We start from the raw sequence: 16048 nt of genomic DNA, 5'->3' as shown, positions 1-16048 counted from the left end.
AAATGCTATAGGAAACCATGTACACTGAAGACAGAACTTTAATTCTCCTTCCTGCTCCTGTTTCTCAGTTTAAAACTGTAAACATGAACTTAGTGTAAAAATAGATGAAATCATTACTCTGCTTTCCAACAGAAATAATGGAAGTTTCTCCCTATTCCTTAGTCCTACCTTACTAGCTGATGTATTTTCTCCTTAAATGAGATTTTAATCTGAAAGCAATGTCAAGAATTATTCTCCTGATTATAGATTGAAAAAAAAAAAAACCAATCCCAATCTGTAAAATGCTTTGGTTTCACAGTTAATCTCTTTGTTAAAAATTCAGGGATGTTTTTCTTGGGTTTAGAAATGTTGATGTATGGTTCCGTTGTGTTATCTTGTCTATGTTTAGCCTGTGTCTGGGTCTAAACTCTAGCAATTGCTCTATCAATTAAACAGCATTGTCTTCCTAAAGGAGGTATGTACAGGTGACTGCAAAAGGAAAAATAATACAAAAAAAACCCACTTGAGAATATGTATCAGAGGTTTTTCAGAGTTTTTCTCAATGAATTATGTATCCTTCCTCTTCCTTCCCTCTGTTTCCCTTTTAACTATCATAAATCATAGTAATAGTTTCTCCTACCACTTCTCTTTTTTTTGTTTCCTGAATCTCATTTTCCTTATCCACAGATATTGTTAAAAATGTCAGTTTGTTTTTCCCATACAATTTCTGATTTATTGCCATGTTCCATAGAAATGTGTTTATGATTTTTTCTGCTTTTGTTCATCCTTCTCTTTCACATACATTTGCTTTAAAGGTGTTGTTTTCTTTAACAGAATTTCCCCCTCTACCTTTATTTTGTCTTGTTTTTAAGCAGTATGATTCATTCAGTTCTTCATTATTTCTCAGCTTCTCAGCCTCTTTGTCCTAATTCCCTTCCCTTTCTTTTCCTCTGCTCCTCATTGTCCTTCTAGTGCCTTCCACACCTTGATTTTTTTTTTCTCCTTTCAATTTCCCCAGTGATTTTTTCTGCATCTAGTTTCTTTCAATTACTACACAATCCCTATAATTTTTTTCCTTCTTCCAGTATCCCCTCTCGAACGCCACCTCCTTCTGCAGTAAGATCCAAGGCTTCTCTTTTGTTCCTTCCTGTTTGTAAGTATTTCCCTGCCTGCCTTTTGAACTGAGAAGAGGACAGCTGCCTAAAGAATGACCTCATTCCTTTGCCCTCTGAGGAAAGTGCTGTGGAGATCCATCAGAGAGCTGGAAGATAATCTTTAAGTTACAGAATGTTTTACTGATCACCTTAGCAATAAGTATGAGAAGGAGCACGCATATTACCAGCCAAGCCTGTTTTCTTCCTCTCCCACAAGCCTCAAATAGATGTCTGCACAGAGAGTAATAACCCACAGGGCTTTCTTGTCTGTAGTTGAGCTCTACCTGAAGAAGACTTCAATTGTCATGTGTGTTTTTTGAGATGTGCATGGCTAAGGTGATACTTCCCAGGAAGAATCATACAGCTACTACTTCAAAAAGTTGAAAACACTTGAGAAAGAGGTGAAAAAGATTACATTCTCTATCTTGGCTTACGGAAAAGAAATGGATGCTGGAATGATTACAATTGTTCTTTTCACAAAGAAGATATTAAGTACATTGTGCTAGTTTCATGACTTCCTGTGAAGTCTTAGGATTTCATGCCGTTCCAGTTCTTATAATAAAACATTTTCAGATAACTGCAAAAGGGGGGCCAACATATGTGGAGGACAGACAAGGTCAACAGCAATAAAATATATCACTAGAGGCTTACAGCACATTGACAGATAACATGAAAAACAGATGTTCGGTACTTGAACAAGAGAGGCAGTTGGACATGAGCTTAATGGCAGTCTAGTCTAAAACAGGTTTTGTGCACTACAGGCTGTGTGGAGGAGCGGTAAGATTTAACTGTGTATACATACAATATATCTAGTGTGGCAGAGAAAAAAACCCTGGATACTCTGAAGCCTATATCTGCACAAATCATAACAATGAGTTTTTGAAGTGCTTGGAGAATATACTTATTAAATAGTTAAAGTCAAGTAGTTAATTACTGCAGTGACTATCCAGTTCATTTAGTTCTGATAAACAAAACAAAAAAGGCCAAAACAATGAGGGGGAAAAAGAACAACATGTGTTCTTTCACATGTCAAATAAATATCAAAAGGGTTGTTCTCCCTCTTGATCGCTCACTTTACCTTTCCCTCACAATGAAGAAAGAGCGAGAAGGTTCTGAATAGATCAGTTGTTAAACATTCAGTGTTTGATTTTTCTTTTCAGGCAAGTCATAGGTGTTACTTATGGTTGAATGATGTAAGTTTAGATTGGACGTTAAGAAAAACTTCTTTATGATGAGGGTGACTGAGCGCTGGTACAAGTTGCCCAGAGAGGTGGTTGAGGCCCCATCCCTGGAGATATTCAAGGTGAGGCTGGACAGGGCTCTGGGTGACCTGATCTAGTTGAGGATGCCCCTATTCACTGCAAGAGAGTTGGACTACATAACCTTTAGGTTGGACTGGATGATCTTGGAGGTCTCTTCCAACCTTGTTCATTCTATGTTTCTATGTTTCTATGTTTAGAGGTCTCTTTCAACCCAGATTCTATGATTCTAAGTACTAGTCACTTACTACCCAGTAGCAGCATAAAACCTCACAACTACTAGCTTAGCAATTCCATGGTTTATTCACTGTTCTAGGAGATAGAACATAGGATTTCCTACTCGTTGTCCTCTACAGACACTATTTTCTGAAGCTCCACTAAAGTGCAATGTTCCTAGTAGGTAGGACACATCAGTTGGTTGCTATGTTACCAATTTTGATGGATTTTTCCTTCCCTAAATTAGATAGGGGTTTGTGGATTTTGTTTGTTTGGGGTCTTTTTGTGTTGTGGATTGTTTGGCTGTTGTGATTTTGGTTGGGGTTTTTTTGTGTGTTTTGTTTTGGTCTTGTCCCCAGCCTGGCCTACCTTTTGTGCTTTTGGCATATCAGTGTGGCGCTGAGCACGTACAGAGCGTGCAGATTTAGGTGGCTTTATTGGAGCACAGTACATCTCCAGCCTTCTCAGGTCACAACTCTGGAAGCAGCATTCATCCACTATTCCCTTGTGGTGTAAGCGTCTACTGCTGGATCCATACCCTGTAGGCTTACCTATTCAAAACACAAATGGAAAACACTCGTGTTAGAAAGTGAAACGATTTCAGAAGCAGTCATATCAAGTTGCTGTGCTAGTTTGAAGCTAGCTAGACGCTTTTGGTGAGAAGAATTAGATTACAGGCTGTGAAAAGGAAACAATGGTGATGATTACTTCATTCATAGGCTTGCTGAGATGTATAAGAACAAGAACATAAATCTAGATAACAAACTTGCTCTCTGGGCTTTGTGGGCTGCTCTTTAACCTACCCTACTGTCTTTGTGACTAATCTACCTGCTTCCTAACTCCGCTGGCTGATCCTCCATACTACCTTAAACATAAGGCAAGATCTTGGGTAAGGTTGAGGGGTGGAAGGAAGGTGGAAGGGCAGTTGAGAGCCTATCCTGGGGACTCAGGTTTCTGGGAGGGGTGTTGTGTTTCTGTATTACCTTTTAACTTGTATGTTTCTGTATATAGCTGTATATATTGTAATTATCTGCTTGTATATTGTGCTAAGCTGTCAATATAAAGCTTCATTCAGTTTCCAGAGCTGTTGAGTCTAGTCTGGGTGATTTTACTTAGTGGGGAAGGGGGGGTGGGGGTGGGTAACACCATCACCGTTGCATAATTTAAATGAGTCACCAATGAAAACTGTGTAGACTTCTTCTATCTATCTACACTAAGATGCTGTTCTTAGACACACCTTAGAAAGATACCACTGGAAATGGCCATGCTTAATCTCTGTCTGTGGGTGATTCCTATTTAAGCATTTGGGTAGAATTATACATTTTTTGATAGTATTAGTAACAATTTTTCTTGAACTGCCTTGACATTCAAAGTGGAGAGGGAGGAAGTTGAGATCTGGCATTCAGAAGCTTCACAAAGGAAATTTGCCCTTTAGCATTTCAAAGAAAATAGATTGTTGACATGACTGAGGTAGGTAGTGTTTAAAGATCATAGATCATGCCTGTGTTATAGGCAAGTATTTTCTAATGAAAAAGGCTGTGCTGAACCATTCTGTGAAGTCAGAGCGTATTCCAAAGGGAAAATAAATGCTGTTTGCCTCTATGCAGGCCATAGGATCTGCAAGCTCAAAAACTAGCGTGAAGAAGGGAATAAGGTAACAAAATTGCCAATGAAACGACCAAATATAGGAAGATGGTTAATAGAATAGATAAAACCAAAAGGTTTTACATTCTGTGGCTTTACACAAAACAGGAAACTGAACTATAAGAGTGTGGTCTTTCTTGTGTTTTGTGCTTGCACTGGGCATTCATAGAAACTACTTGATTGGGAAAAGTTTTGCATGTTTGTACTCAGTTGGATGTGTAGTTATTTCTAGCAAGTTACGGAAGGATAAAGGAACAGTAAGTTAAAAAAAAACCCACACCAATTACTTACTTTCTATATCTGTTTTATGATTCTGGTAGAATTCAGTTTCAGGCAGTAAAATTAAAAGATTAGATGTTTTGCTTCCGTTTACAGAATGACCCACAGCCCTCAATTCAAGAAAGATGTTGAGGTGCTGGAACATGTCCAGAGACGGGCAACAAAGCTGGTGAGGGGCCTGGAGCACAAATCCTATGAGGAGAGGTTGAGGGAGCTGGCCCTGTTTAGCCTGGAGAAGAGGAGGCTCAGGGGTGATCTTATTTCTGTCTACAACTACCTGGAGGGGCATTGTAGCCAGGTGGGGGGTGGCCCCTTCTCCCAGGCAACCAGCAATAGAACAAGGGGACACAGTCTCAAGTTGTGCCAGGGTAGGTATAGGCTGGATATTAGGAAGAAGTTCTTCACAGAGAGAGTGATTTCCCATTGGAATGGGCTGCCCAGGGAGGTGATGGAGGCACTGTCCCAGGGGGTCTTCAAGAAAAGCCTGGATGAGGCACTTAGTGCCATGGTCTAGTTGATTGGTTAGGGCTGGGTGCTAGGTTGGACTGGATGATCTTGGAGGTCTCTTCCAACCTGGTTGATTCTATGATTCTATGATTCTATGATACTTAGGAACACAAAAATATGGGTAATAGGAAACAAAATTGCACCAAGAGCCAGAAAACGAAGTAACTCGCTTCAGTCAGCTCTACCAATTATTGTTCTTGCTTTTTTTCCCCTCTTCAATTTTACCACTATGACCAAAACCTCTGTTAGTCACAGAACTTGGCAGGAGTTTACATTTTAAGAAATGATTCAAGCTATATAAAGGATAAAGGTGCCAAGAAAGCTGAAAATTGTTTCTCTTTGGGAAATTAGTTGTCTCCGATGCTTATACAGCAAATTCTAAGTTAGTGTTCGTACACTTATCTTGCAGTTGTCAAGTTGAAGACAGGGCTGTGCCTTGAGATTCTCAGTGTTTAAAATGTGTCCTGTGTTTTGAGATTCTCTGTGTTTAAAACGTGTCCACTGACGAAGAACCCTTGAGGCCTTAGTACATCCGTGAATGAAAAGACCTCTAGTGGTGCAGTATGTCTAACAGTTTAGCCATCAGAACAGTCAGCTAAGATCTGACTATCCCTATGAGCTTTGTAAACCCAGGCAATATGTTTTAAAATGTCCTTTTTTCCCCCAGGGACCATAAATTAAACAAAAAGCAAAAACATGCTTACTTAGTATATTGTCATCCGCTGAGGATCTCTCTCCTGTACATTGCCTGCTAAATTTTTTTCATAAGACTACAGAGAACAGCAAGCCAGGGGTAATTACAGTAATATTTTTATTCATATCTGTGTTGTTCACTGTTTATCACTGCATAACTATTATAAATATTAAAAAATAGAGATCTATAGGGGTTTCTTTTTCTTCCCCCCCCCCTCCCCCCAGACTATTTTCACTCACTGCATTGTAATATAAAATACAAGGTTTTTCCCTGGAGATTTTTCTGAAGTCTGTTAACTAGGTCATCTCAGCCTAACACTTTAAAAATTTAACAGTTATAATAAAATGTGGAGTGTCATTACTTTGTGGGATATCCAGAGCTGTTCCAGGTTTTGTCTTATTCCCATCTAAAACACGAAAGGGCAAATTCTGTTCCTGGATATGCAGGTGTAACTCTTCCTAAGAGCTCCAGCTGAGGTCTAGGTATAAATAGTACAGAAACTTCTGTTAAAGAATTTTCCTTTCAATGGTATTTTGGAGTGGCTAATGGGCATAGGCATTTGATCAAATCCCTGGCTACTACTAAGAATAAAAATAACAATGGGCAGTTCGTTGGTTAGTTTTATCTGGATTATGGTGATCTTTTTGCCCCTCAAAATGTTACCCATACTAAAAAAAAAAAAAAAATCTGTCAATCTAAGAGAAGATTTCAGGGTTAGTAGCATTTTGCACGTCTAAGAATCTCACAAATATTAGCTCCTTGTGACATTCATGCTACGTAAATAATATTACCTTTAGGTGAGAAAATTTGGAATCAGTAAAATGAAATGTGTTGCCCAGAAGCTCCCACGTGTAAACAGAACTTGATAGAAGAAATCTTTCTTCCATGAGTAGCAAGGCTATAAATGTCTAATGATTGATAGCAGCATTTTTTCATAGGATCCATTGGTATATGGAGGGGTTATAAAGGACATAGTCAAAAGAAATGTAGAATTTGCAAGGTCTTAAAATTTTGTTGTTTAATACAGTTAATATTTAGCTTTGTCAATGATTAAAGACTGAACTGGTTAGTAGATGTGATTTTTTTCATCTCCTTTAACAGTCAATAGTTCTTTCCAATGTATCTGTGTATTTTGCTATTTTAATTTTAGTTCAGTCTTATTTTTTACTCAAGACAGGATAAAAGTGACATGCAATAGCATTCTATCAATTTATCAGTATAATGTTTTCTTTGAAAGGTATGACTTTCGGTCAATACAGTCATTTCAATGGGAATATGTTTGAGTTTTCTTCAATGGCACATAAAGGAACTAGAGTTGTCTACTCTAACATGCCATAATGTCACGCATTTATTTGCATGTGATGTCTTTCCAATAAGTCAAAAAAGGAGCTTGCACAATTATGTAGTTAGCTGGAGTTGCCAATCTAGTCTCACCTAGCTATTATCTTGGTGTCATGGTCTAGCCTTGAGCTCTGTGGTAAAGGGTTGGACTTGATGATCTATGAGGTCTCTTACAACCTTGGTGATACTGTGATTACATGGAAGTTATTTTACTCTTCAGTGTGTGGATTTAACGAATTATGAAGTTGATAATGTACCCTGCATGGTATTTTATCCCATACCCATGGAGTATTGTCTGCATTAGCAGTCTGCAGCAACATTTCCCCTTCACTATCATGTGCATAAGTACTACTTATTGAATACTGGAATCTTTTATGTGACAATGCCATTGTACTTCAAAGCTGACTTTACTGTAGCCAGATCAAAGAAATCTGACTTTGCTGTCTGGTGGTGGTTTTGTTTTGGTTTGTTTCCTGTTGTTGGCTTTCTGTTTTGTTTTGCTCTGTTTTTTATTTTATGTTTTCAGGAGGAGGATATAGTATCTTATAGTTCTTTAAACTGCTGCTCTGGAATATGTAAAAAGTTTGGAATGGAATCACTAACACACCAGTGATATGGTCAGAAATGAAGCTAGACATTTCACAGGATCACAGAAACACCTAGGTTGGAAAAGCCCCTCAGGATCACCAAGTCCAACCTATAACCCTACTCTACAAGATTCACCTTAAACCATATCCCTGAGCACCACATCCAAACACATCCAGGGTTGGCGATTCAACTACCTCCCTGGGCAGTGCCTGACCACTCTCTCTGTAAAATTTCTTTTCCTAATGTCCAGTCTAAACCTACCCAGGGTCAGCTTGAGGCCATTCCCCCTTGTCCTGTCTCCAACTGTCTGTGCAAAGAGCCCAGCACCAGCCTCTCCACAATGTCCCTTCAGGTCATTTATTTGTGGATTTAACCAGGCATGTATTACACAGCATAGCAAATGCTCATCTTTCATTTTAAAAAATAACATTACTATTGTGAAGTCAAATGGTTTTATTTAATTTTCTTTTTTTTTTCCTCCAGATTTTTGAAAGACCTAAGTAATGCAGTATACTTAACATTTGTATGAAATGCGAAATGTTATTATCAAAAGTGCAAAATATATGGAAAAAAAAACAGGGGAAAATTATTCTTTGTCAGCAATCATGATTCTGTTTTCTACTTTTGCAAAGTATCTGATGTCTAATTGTATTTCCAACCAAGAGATTTTAAGTTGCTGCTGTCCTTTTAAGTGTTGCAGTGTGCAAAGATGCTATCGCACACAAAGATGAGATAAATTATAAGGAGATACTATCACTTCTTCAGATATTATCAGTATTTGACTCATCTCCTTTTGGAAGGACTGCAGGATCAGATGATTGTAGTTCAAGTTACCAAAACATGTGCTTAGATCGAGGCAAATCCAAGCTGGATTAAAGCACATATTCAACAGTAAGTACATGCCTGAGTCCTCTCTTACATAGGGACTGACGTAACTAAACAATTTAATTTTGAGACCAAAATCCATTATAGTAAAAAAACCCCTGGTGATTCTGCACATCAAATACCAATTTTCTGTTCTTTGATTTCTTTTTACGCTATTGCCTTAAAATACCGACTGATTTTGTTGTGTCAGTATTTTAGACACCCATATTATTCTTTCTCCTCTTTCTGACGCAACTGAGTGCTGCTTTCCAGTCATTATCAAGTTCCTTATATTTACTTGACCTTAAAAGTGTTGCCTGTAGACATGTAACAGTCCTAGAATTCCATTTTCTGATGTACACTTATTTCCTTGGAGATTTCTTTCCTTTTTTGTCAGTACTTTTTGGAATTTCTGGCTCTCGTTAAGTCTGCTGCACCAAATGTATGAATGTCTCTTTTCATGTGCTACAAGCAGATACGAAGTCTAGTCACACCGTTCTGAAGTCCCCTGAAGCAGGCCAAGGTACAGAGCTCCAACAGTTAAGCAGATGGCTCCTGTACTAACAGCACTTCCCTTTAAATAATGCAAAGTCAGTGGATTCATTCAGCAGGGCTCGACTGTGTTTGATTTCTTTGTTCCCCATTTTTCCTCCAAAATACCTCCCTTGTGCTGCCATTGGTTTCAATATGAGAAGCACTGGTGTAGGTGGACTATAGAAGTTTCAACTGGCAAAATACCTCTGCATTCTGTGGAGAAGTATAATCTACTCTTGTAGCATGGAAATTACATGAGAAACATCCTAAGCTAAACACAAAGCTAATCGACTGTTTAAAAGACTCTACAACCAAATGGGGTAAAATGACTTGGGGTTTCTGTGTGGCTTTCTTTGTATTTCCGTATGTAGTGTCTTTTCTAGCCCAACAGTAGAGCTCAAGAATGCCATTCAGACTGTAATTCAGAAAACCATCATAAACCTGGACAGATGGGCAGAGTCCAATGGGATGGGGTTCAATAGCTCCAAGTGCAGGGTGCTGCACTTTGGCTACAACAACCCCATGCAGAGATACAGGCTGGGGTCGGAGTGGCTGGAGAGCAGCCAAACAGAGAGGGATCTGGGGGTGCTGATTGATACCCGCCTGAACATGAGCCAGCAGTGTGCCCAGGTGGCCAAGAGAGCCAGTGGCATCCTGGCCTGCATCAGGAATGTTGTGGTCTGCAGGAGCAGGGAGGTCATTCTGCCCCTGTACTCTGCACTGGTTAGACCACACCTTGAGTACTGTGTTCAGTTCTGGGCCCCCCAGTTTAGAAGGGACATTGAGATGCTTGAGCGTGTCCAGAGAAGGGTGACGAGGCTGTTGAGAGGCCTTGAGCACAGCCCTATGAGGAGAGGCTGAGGGAGCTGGGATTGGTTAGCCTGGAGAAGAGGAGGCTCAGGGGTCACCTTATTGCTGTCTACAACTACCTGAGGGGTGGTTGTGGCCAGGAGGAGGTTGCTCTCTTCTCTCAGGTGGCCAGCACCAGAACGAGAGGACACAGCCTCAGGCTGTGCCAGGGGAAATTTAGGCTGGAGGTGAGGAGAAAGTTCTTCACTGAGAGAGTCATTGGACACTGGAATGGGCTGCCCGGGGAGGTGGTGGAGTCGCCGTCCCTGGAGCTGTTCAAGGCAGGATTGGACGTGGCACTTGGTGCCATGGTCTAGCCTTGAGCTCTGTGGTAAAGGGTTGGACTTGATGATCTGTGAGGTCTCTTCCAACCCTGATGATACTATGTGATACTGTGTGTGAATAATGAGCTTGTTCCTAACCTACTATTAGAGTCAGTCTTCAGCTATGACAGTAGCTTTTAAAGCAATGGTAAAAGTTATTGATCTGTTAGTCTACTATCATCTTCTATTGAAAAACTTGAAGTATATCCATCAAAACATCAAGATAATACAATTTGTTCAATTTTCAAGCATTGATAGCAGTTTTGGGGTGCTTCTGTGAGCAATACTCATTTACCACTGTGTCCGTAATTTACAGTATCTGGTTGTATGTAAGCATGTATACCCCTGGTGGAATACAAAGCCATTCTCCATTGGATTGGGCTGCCCAGGGAGGTGGTGGAGTTGCCATCCCTGGAAGAGTCTCTGTCTCTGGAGGTGTTCAAGGAAAGACTGGATGAGGCACTTAGTGCCGTGGTCTAGTTGACTGGATAGGGCTGGGTGCTAGGTTGGACTGGATGATCTTGGAGGTCTCTTCCAGCCTGGTTGATTCTATGATTCTATGATTCTTTTGTTTCCATTTTAACAATAAGAAATAATGACACCTATAGTTCTAGGAAGTGTATCAGCCAGTCTGCTGTTTAACTACCTGTCTCCATTGCCCTTCGACCGTGTTCTGTATACAGGCCAGTATTCTTGTCTGGTTTTGCATGACAAATGCATGTATATGCACAATGAGAGATTAATGATATCACTTTTAAGCTCCTTGTGATCTTAGAAGACTGGTTTAATATTATATTGGTAACACCCCTTGAGGGTACTCTGGAACTTCTACTCTTTCTATTTTGTCTTTGGAAAATTGTAAGTGTTCAATCAGGAGGAAGTGCCAGTATTTTGATGCTTCTATGGACTGCTAAAGCAAACAAACAAGCAAATAACAAATATTGTGAACGGTTGTAAAGTCCCTTAAGAGAGTAGGCTCAAGGTTTAAACGTTGCCAAGCAGACAATCTGATTTTCATGTAAATAAGCTGCACGTATTTTGAAACTACACTGTCTAATACTTAGCTTCCATTTTCCTTCAGTGTTTGTAAGTGCCAAAAAAATAATTATGCTTAGACAGATTTTTGTTTGTATTCATCAAAATGAGCATATATTAGCATTTATAAATGCTCAATGAATGGATGCTTTAGCTCTGAAGTCTAATTTAATATGCATGAGAATGGAGGATAAGCTTTATCAGTATGCACAAGTGAAATCTTTATGAAAGCATGTGCGTTTGTTAGTGCTGAGATATTGCACTAGAGCTACTGCTGAGTGAAACACTGGATTGCATTCATTACTGAGTCTGAGGTAAGAAGATGTTTTTCATTGATAAGGACTTTTGCCTCTGAAATTCTAGGCAAGTAAGACTAGGAAAGCATAGGCATTCAGTTAGCCCTGATCTATATGAGAAATCTATCCAGACTTCAGAGTGTTTTGCCTGCCTAATTAAGATGTATAAGCTGCATCTCGTGAAGAAATGAAAACTCTTTGATGTTTCCAATGAAGAGCAAATCAACTATTTTGTTTCTTTAAAGTCAGTTGGCCAATAAATGTGGATTTTTTTTTCTAAAAGGTGTCATAGTTTTTAATTTGTATGTCTGTGTTTGTTTTATCTGCCACACAGTTGAAGGAGCTGTTTTTTTCCCTTTAGAAATATGTTTTCAGAGTAATTTGTTTTTCTTCGCTATTTAATTAAAAGAAAAAAAAAAATCCTCTTCCCCTAAACTTATTTCCAGAGTACAGCACTTTTAACAGTTTCCTCTCACATAGCTGCACTGTACTCTGATCTTTTTGTGAAGCAGCTGCCTTGGAGGCCATTAAGTATACTAAGCATGTGATAGAGCCATTATGCTTCACACAGTAGTTCTTAAGCCAGTTGCAATGTGTGAAGAAAAAGACCTATAGTTTTGTGAGTGTTGCACTGGGATATGAAAAGGAAATTTCAGAGTTTAGAATTCTTTTGAGGAAAAAAGGTGACAGAAAGAGTGGGAAACAATATAATGTATTATTTTACACCAATTCAGTGCTCTAGAGAGTGAAAACCTTGCCAATCTTGTACAATTTACAAGCCTACATCAGATTCCAGGTCTGGAAAGTGCCAGATGCTGCCAAAAAATATATACTTTGGCAAAGGAAATGCTTTGCTGGGAATAAATTCACTATTGCAAGAATAGTCAGGTTTATCAGGATTTAGGACAAGATAATTAGAAACCAGGAGGTCATTGCTACATTTGTGCACTGCCCATTGTAGTGCATTAAGGAGGAAAATACAATACAGTCTTTCATCCACCCATGCATCCATCCATCCATAATGAGAATATATTCTCTTTTCTTCTATGTGCTCTCACAGTAAATGATTGCTGCTTACTCTTGCTTGTGATCAAAGGGTGATCAGTTATACTAGGGCCTTTCATACCCTTCTAATTGCATAGCCAAAGTGACACTGTCTTTTATTTCAATTAGCAAATTAGTAACAGTGCGAAAACCAACACTGGATGAAATGCTAGCATTGGTAAAATCACCAGGAAATCTTTTTGTGTAGTCAGGTGTGGGAATGCAAGGTGAAGAAGGATAATAACAGGTGGATGCTGACCTTGATTCCCACCAGCTGCTGGCCACCTTACCTCAGAAAGGATAGACAACGGGCACCTCATTAATGAGGAACACAAGGAGTGGTTTATGCAGAGGACTGGGTTGTCCTTGACTAATTATGATAATGTGTTGTGTGCTCTATGATCAAAGACTATATAATGAGAGTCAGAAACAATCAATAAAGAGTCTCTGGCATAATTCTCATTGAATTGGTCTGGAGTCCATGTGGCATTGCCTTTGATCACACTGATCTGTGAGGGCCTTGACCACGTCTCCCACAGCAGCTAACAGTCTGCCTTATATTCCAATGAATTGGGTGCCAGAAGCTATTTTTATATAACCTGATCCAAAGTCCATAGAAAACAATGGAAAGACTTGACCTTACTAGGGTTTGCATCAGGCTGGTAATGAGCAATCACTGCTGTTTTCCTGCCACCTTACCATTTAGTGAGTAAATACTACCTTGGTGGCATCTAAAGAAATTTGTGGGGAATGGATATGATGGGACTACTTGAAGCAGGCAAGAATGCTAATGTACAGTGTGGAGCAGAATGACTGTTACACAGTTCATATCACTGACCACATAACAATACATCTGCTTTGCACTATTGTGGTGGAGGGGCAGCAGCCCCAAAACTGAGGCTTCTCTATGCCTCTACATGCCTGGACATGTTTTTCTGCCAGGGACCTATGGCAGTAAACAGGTTGTGTAACACACACATGCCCAGTCTGTGTACCCCTGGGGTCCACCCAGGTGATCCCCTATTGGGAGGGTCCAGGCAAACAGCTACTGCCTACTGCCAACCTGATTGGTCACTTTAGATGTCCAAATGAGCCATGAATCTAGGCTCAGAGTCTATAAAGAGGGGTGCAAAGGAGCACCACGTGTTCAGAGTGTTCAGACTCAGCTCTCTGATCCACATAGCAGCACAGACCTGCTTGCATGGCCTAGACACAGAGTCAGGCCCTTACTCTCTTGCAAACATTACTGAGGCTCAGCCCTCTTGCATTGATCTCAAGGAGCAGTGAAGCTGTCTGCGAACCCTTTGAGAAGCAGAGCGCCTGCACGCCTGCATTTGGTACATATATGGGGAGCTGAGAGCCCCCTGCTTAAGCCTAGAGCAGCTGTACATACTGGCTGCTATCCTGCATTTATCTACGGAGCTCAAGTCTCCCTGCAGCCTGGCACACTGCTTGCCAGCGGCCCTGTAAGCCTGGAAAAATCTAGGCCCAGCAGACCCTTCCAGACTGTCTGCTAACCTACAAACACAGCCTGCCAGCTGTGAGACGACTGTGCTAGAAGCTGCACAGACAAACCCTTCTCCTGCAAGGGAACACTTAGCATTCCTCTGCAAGCCGGGACAGATTCCAGCCTCACCCGGACCCGAATACTGAGCACATGCTGTGACATAATCCCTGGAGGGTGATTAATAATTAATACTTAAGAGCAACACATTTCAGCAAGCTTTAATTCCTCTGTAATATAAGTTACCTCTGTCTGAAGAGCACACTCAGTTTCAGCCCTTGCTGGGCAGACAGCATAGTTGTTAAGAGGCATTAAGCCTAAGGGAATCTTTCTCTCTGTCTATAGTTGTTGATAATTTGCTATTTCCATTTAATAATCCAATCCCTGTAAATATATCTCAGCTGTTTTCATAACCTTGCACAAAAGAACTTGATTACATAGTGGTTGGGGGTGGTACAAATTTGTAAATATTAATTTTAATAAATAATTTTATAAAAAATTAATACCACCTCAAATTAATTTCTCACCTCCCCCTAACAGAGGAGGAATAAGAGAAAACCCCTCCATAACAACTATGTAATCAAGATTTTGTCTCTATAGGTACCCTGTCTCAGCTGCATTCTGAGAAATGAAAGCAAATAGCAAATGACAAATGTGATACTCTTGTTGCTGTATTTCGGAACCATCCAGTTAGAGGCAAAAGGTGTAAACAGCTGTTTCAGTAAGAAACTCCTGTCTAACACCTTTCATGCTATCCAAGAGTGTACCTATTATGAGACATAACCATTTTTATTTCTATTTATACAATAATGACAGTTGCAGGAGGGTAAGCAGTTGAGTATGGACTGCTGTCACTTTATCTGCTATAGAGGTAGGCAATTTTCTTCCATCGTTAGAAACCTAAGTGACACAACAAAAGAAAGCAGAAGGGAGAAGGAAGATAACAGTAAGGGCCAAGCTCATATCTCACTCACACTGGATTTGTATTTGGTTAATGCAGTTAACTTCCTTGGTTTTACTTGGATGTGCTCTAAGCTCTAGAGCAAAAAGCTCTGTTTAGCGAGATCTGATATTACTGCCAAGGGCATTGTCAACAAGAAGCATTCATCCTTGAGAAGGATACAGCAACAAATCATAAGCAATACACAAAATTCAGCTTTGCACCTGTGTGGTACTGTCTGCATCTTGTTTAGACTTTCTGTTGTTATAGCTTTCTGCACAAGTCAGAATGACATTACTTTAATTACTTTAAGTGTGGCAGGATGACTTAATGCCTTTGAAAAACATCCAACACAGTGTTTTATGGCCAGCATTTAAAATGTGAATTATTTCCCAGAAAACTGCTTCTTGATTGTCTGCTACTTTTGGCATATTAGGATAATTTTACATGTGAATATTGACTTCAGAGATTCCTGATTACCAAGAGCAAATTAACCACTATATTCAACAAGGGAATTATATCAGAAAGGTTTAGAGGGATATTATTTTATCTTTTCTTGTGTTAAACAGTGCTTTACCCTAAATTAAGAGAGCTCTTTCCAGAGAAAGACAGCACTTAATTTAATTAATATTTGTGGAACCAACCTATCAATTATCTGCAGAGCAGAAGACTGTGACTGTGCCAGGCCAGTGCTGTAACCATATACCTGTCTTTCTTTAACCTTATTTTTCAATTAGTAGGACATGTAAAAATCTAATCTTGAAATGAAACATTCTTTTGAGGTCACGATGCTCCTGTTAAATTTGTCTAATGAGATAAAAGAAAAAGTAAAACTTTCCAGTGGGGTACATAGCCATTAGGGAGTGAGGATGAAATCATTGGGATGAGAAAGGGACTGTGAATTGCGTCTGGAAGCAATACCAGAACTAAACCTGTCTAAAATATGCTGTTATGCTTGATTCATCTTTCACACTCTTTATCTACCAACTGTAACTCTT

At 39.7% G+C, this 16048-nt stretch overlaps 1 protein-coding gene across 2 annotated transcripts in view; it reads right to left on the bottom strand.

Annotated features, from left to right (window-relative positions):
• Nucleotides 1-16048, bottom strand: part of IGF1 (insulin like growth factor 1) — a 68145-nt gene that overhangs the window by 18724 nt on the left and 33373 nt on the right. For both annotated transcript variants that reach the window (XM_064155445.1, XM_064155444.1), the window contains exon 3: nucleotides 2978-3159. In XM_064155445.1, coding sequence (XP_064011515.1) covers nucleotides 2978-3159 — 182 coding nt within the window. The remainder of the gene's footprint in view (nucleotides 1-2977; nucleotides 3160-16048) is intronic.

The sequence above is a fragment of the Pogoniulus pusillus genome, chromosome 15, assembly GCF_015220805.1.
Source record: "Pogoniulus pusillus isolate bPogPus1 chromosome 15, bPogPus1.pri, whole genome shotgun sequence".
NCBI lineage: Eukaryota > Metazoa > Chordata > Aves > Piciformes > Lybiidae > Pogoniulus > Pogoniulus pusillus.
Note: the sequence above shows the minus strand (reverse complement) of the source record. Positions and strands in the feature narration are given on the sequence as shown.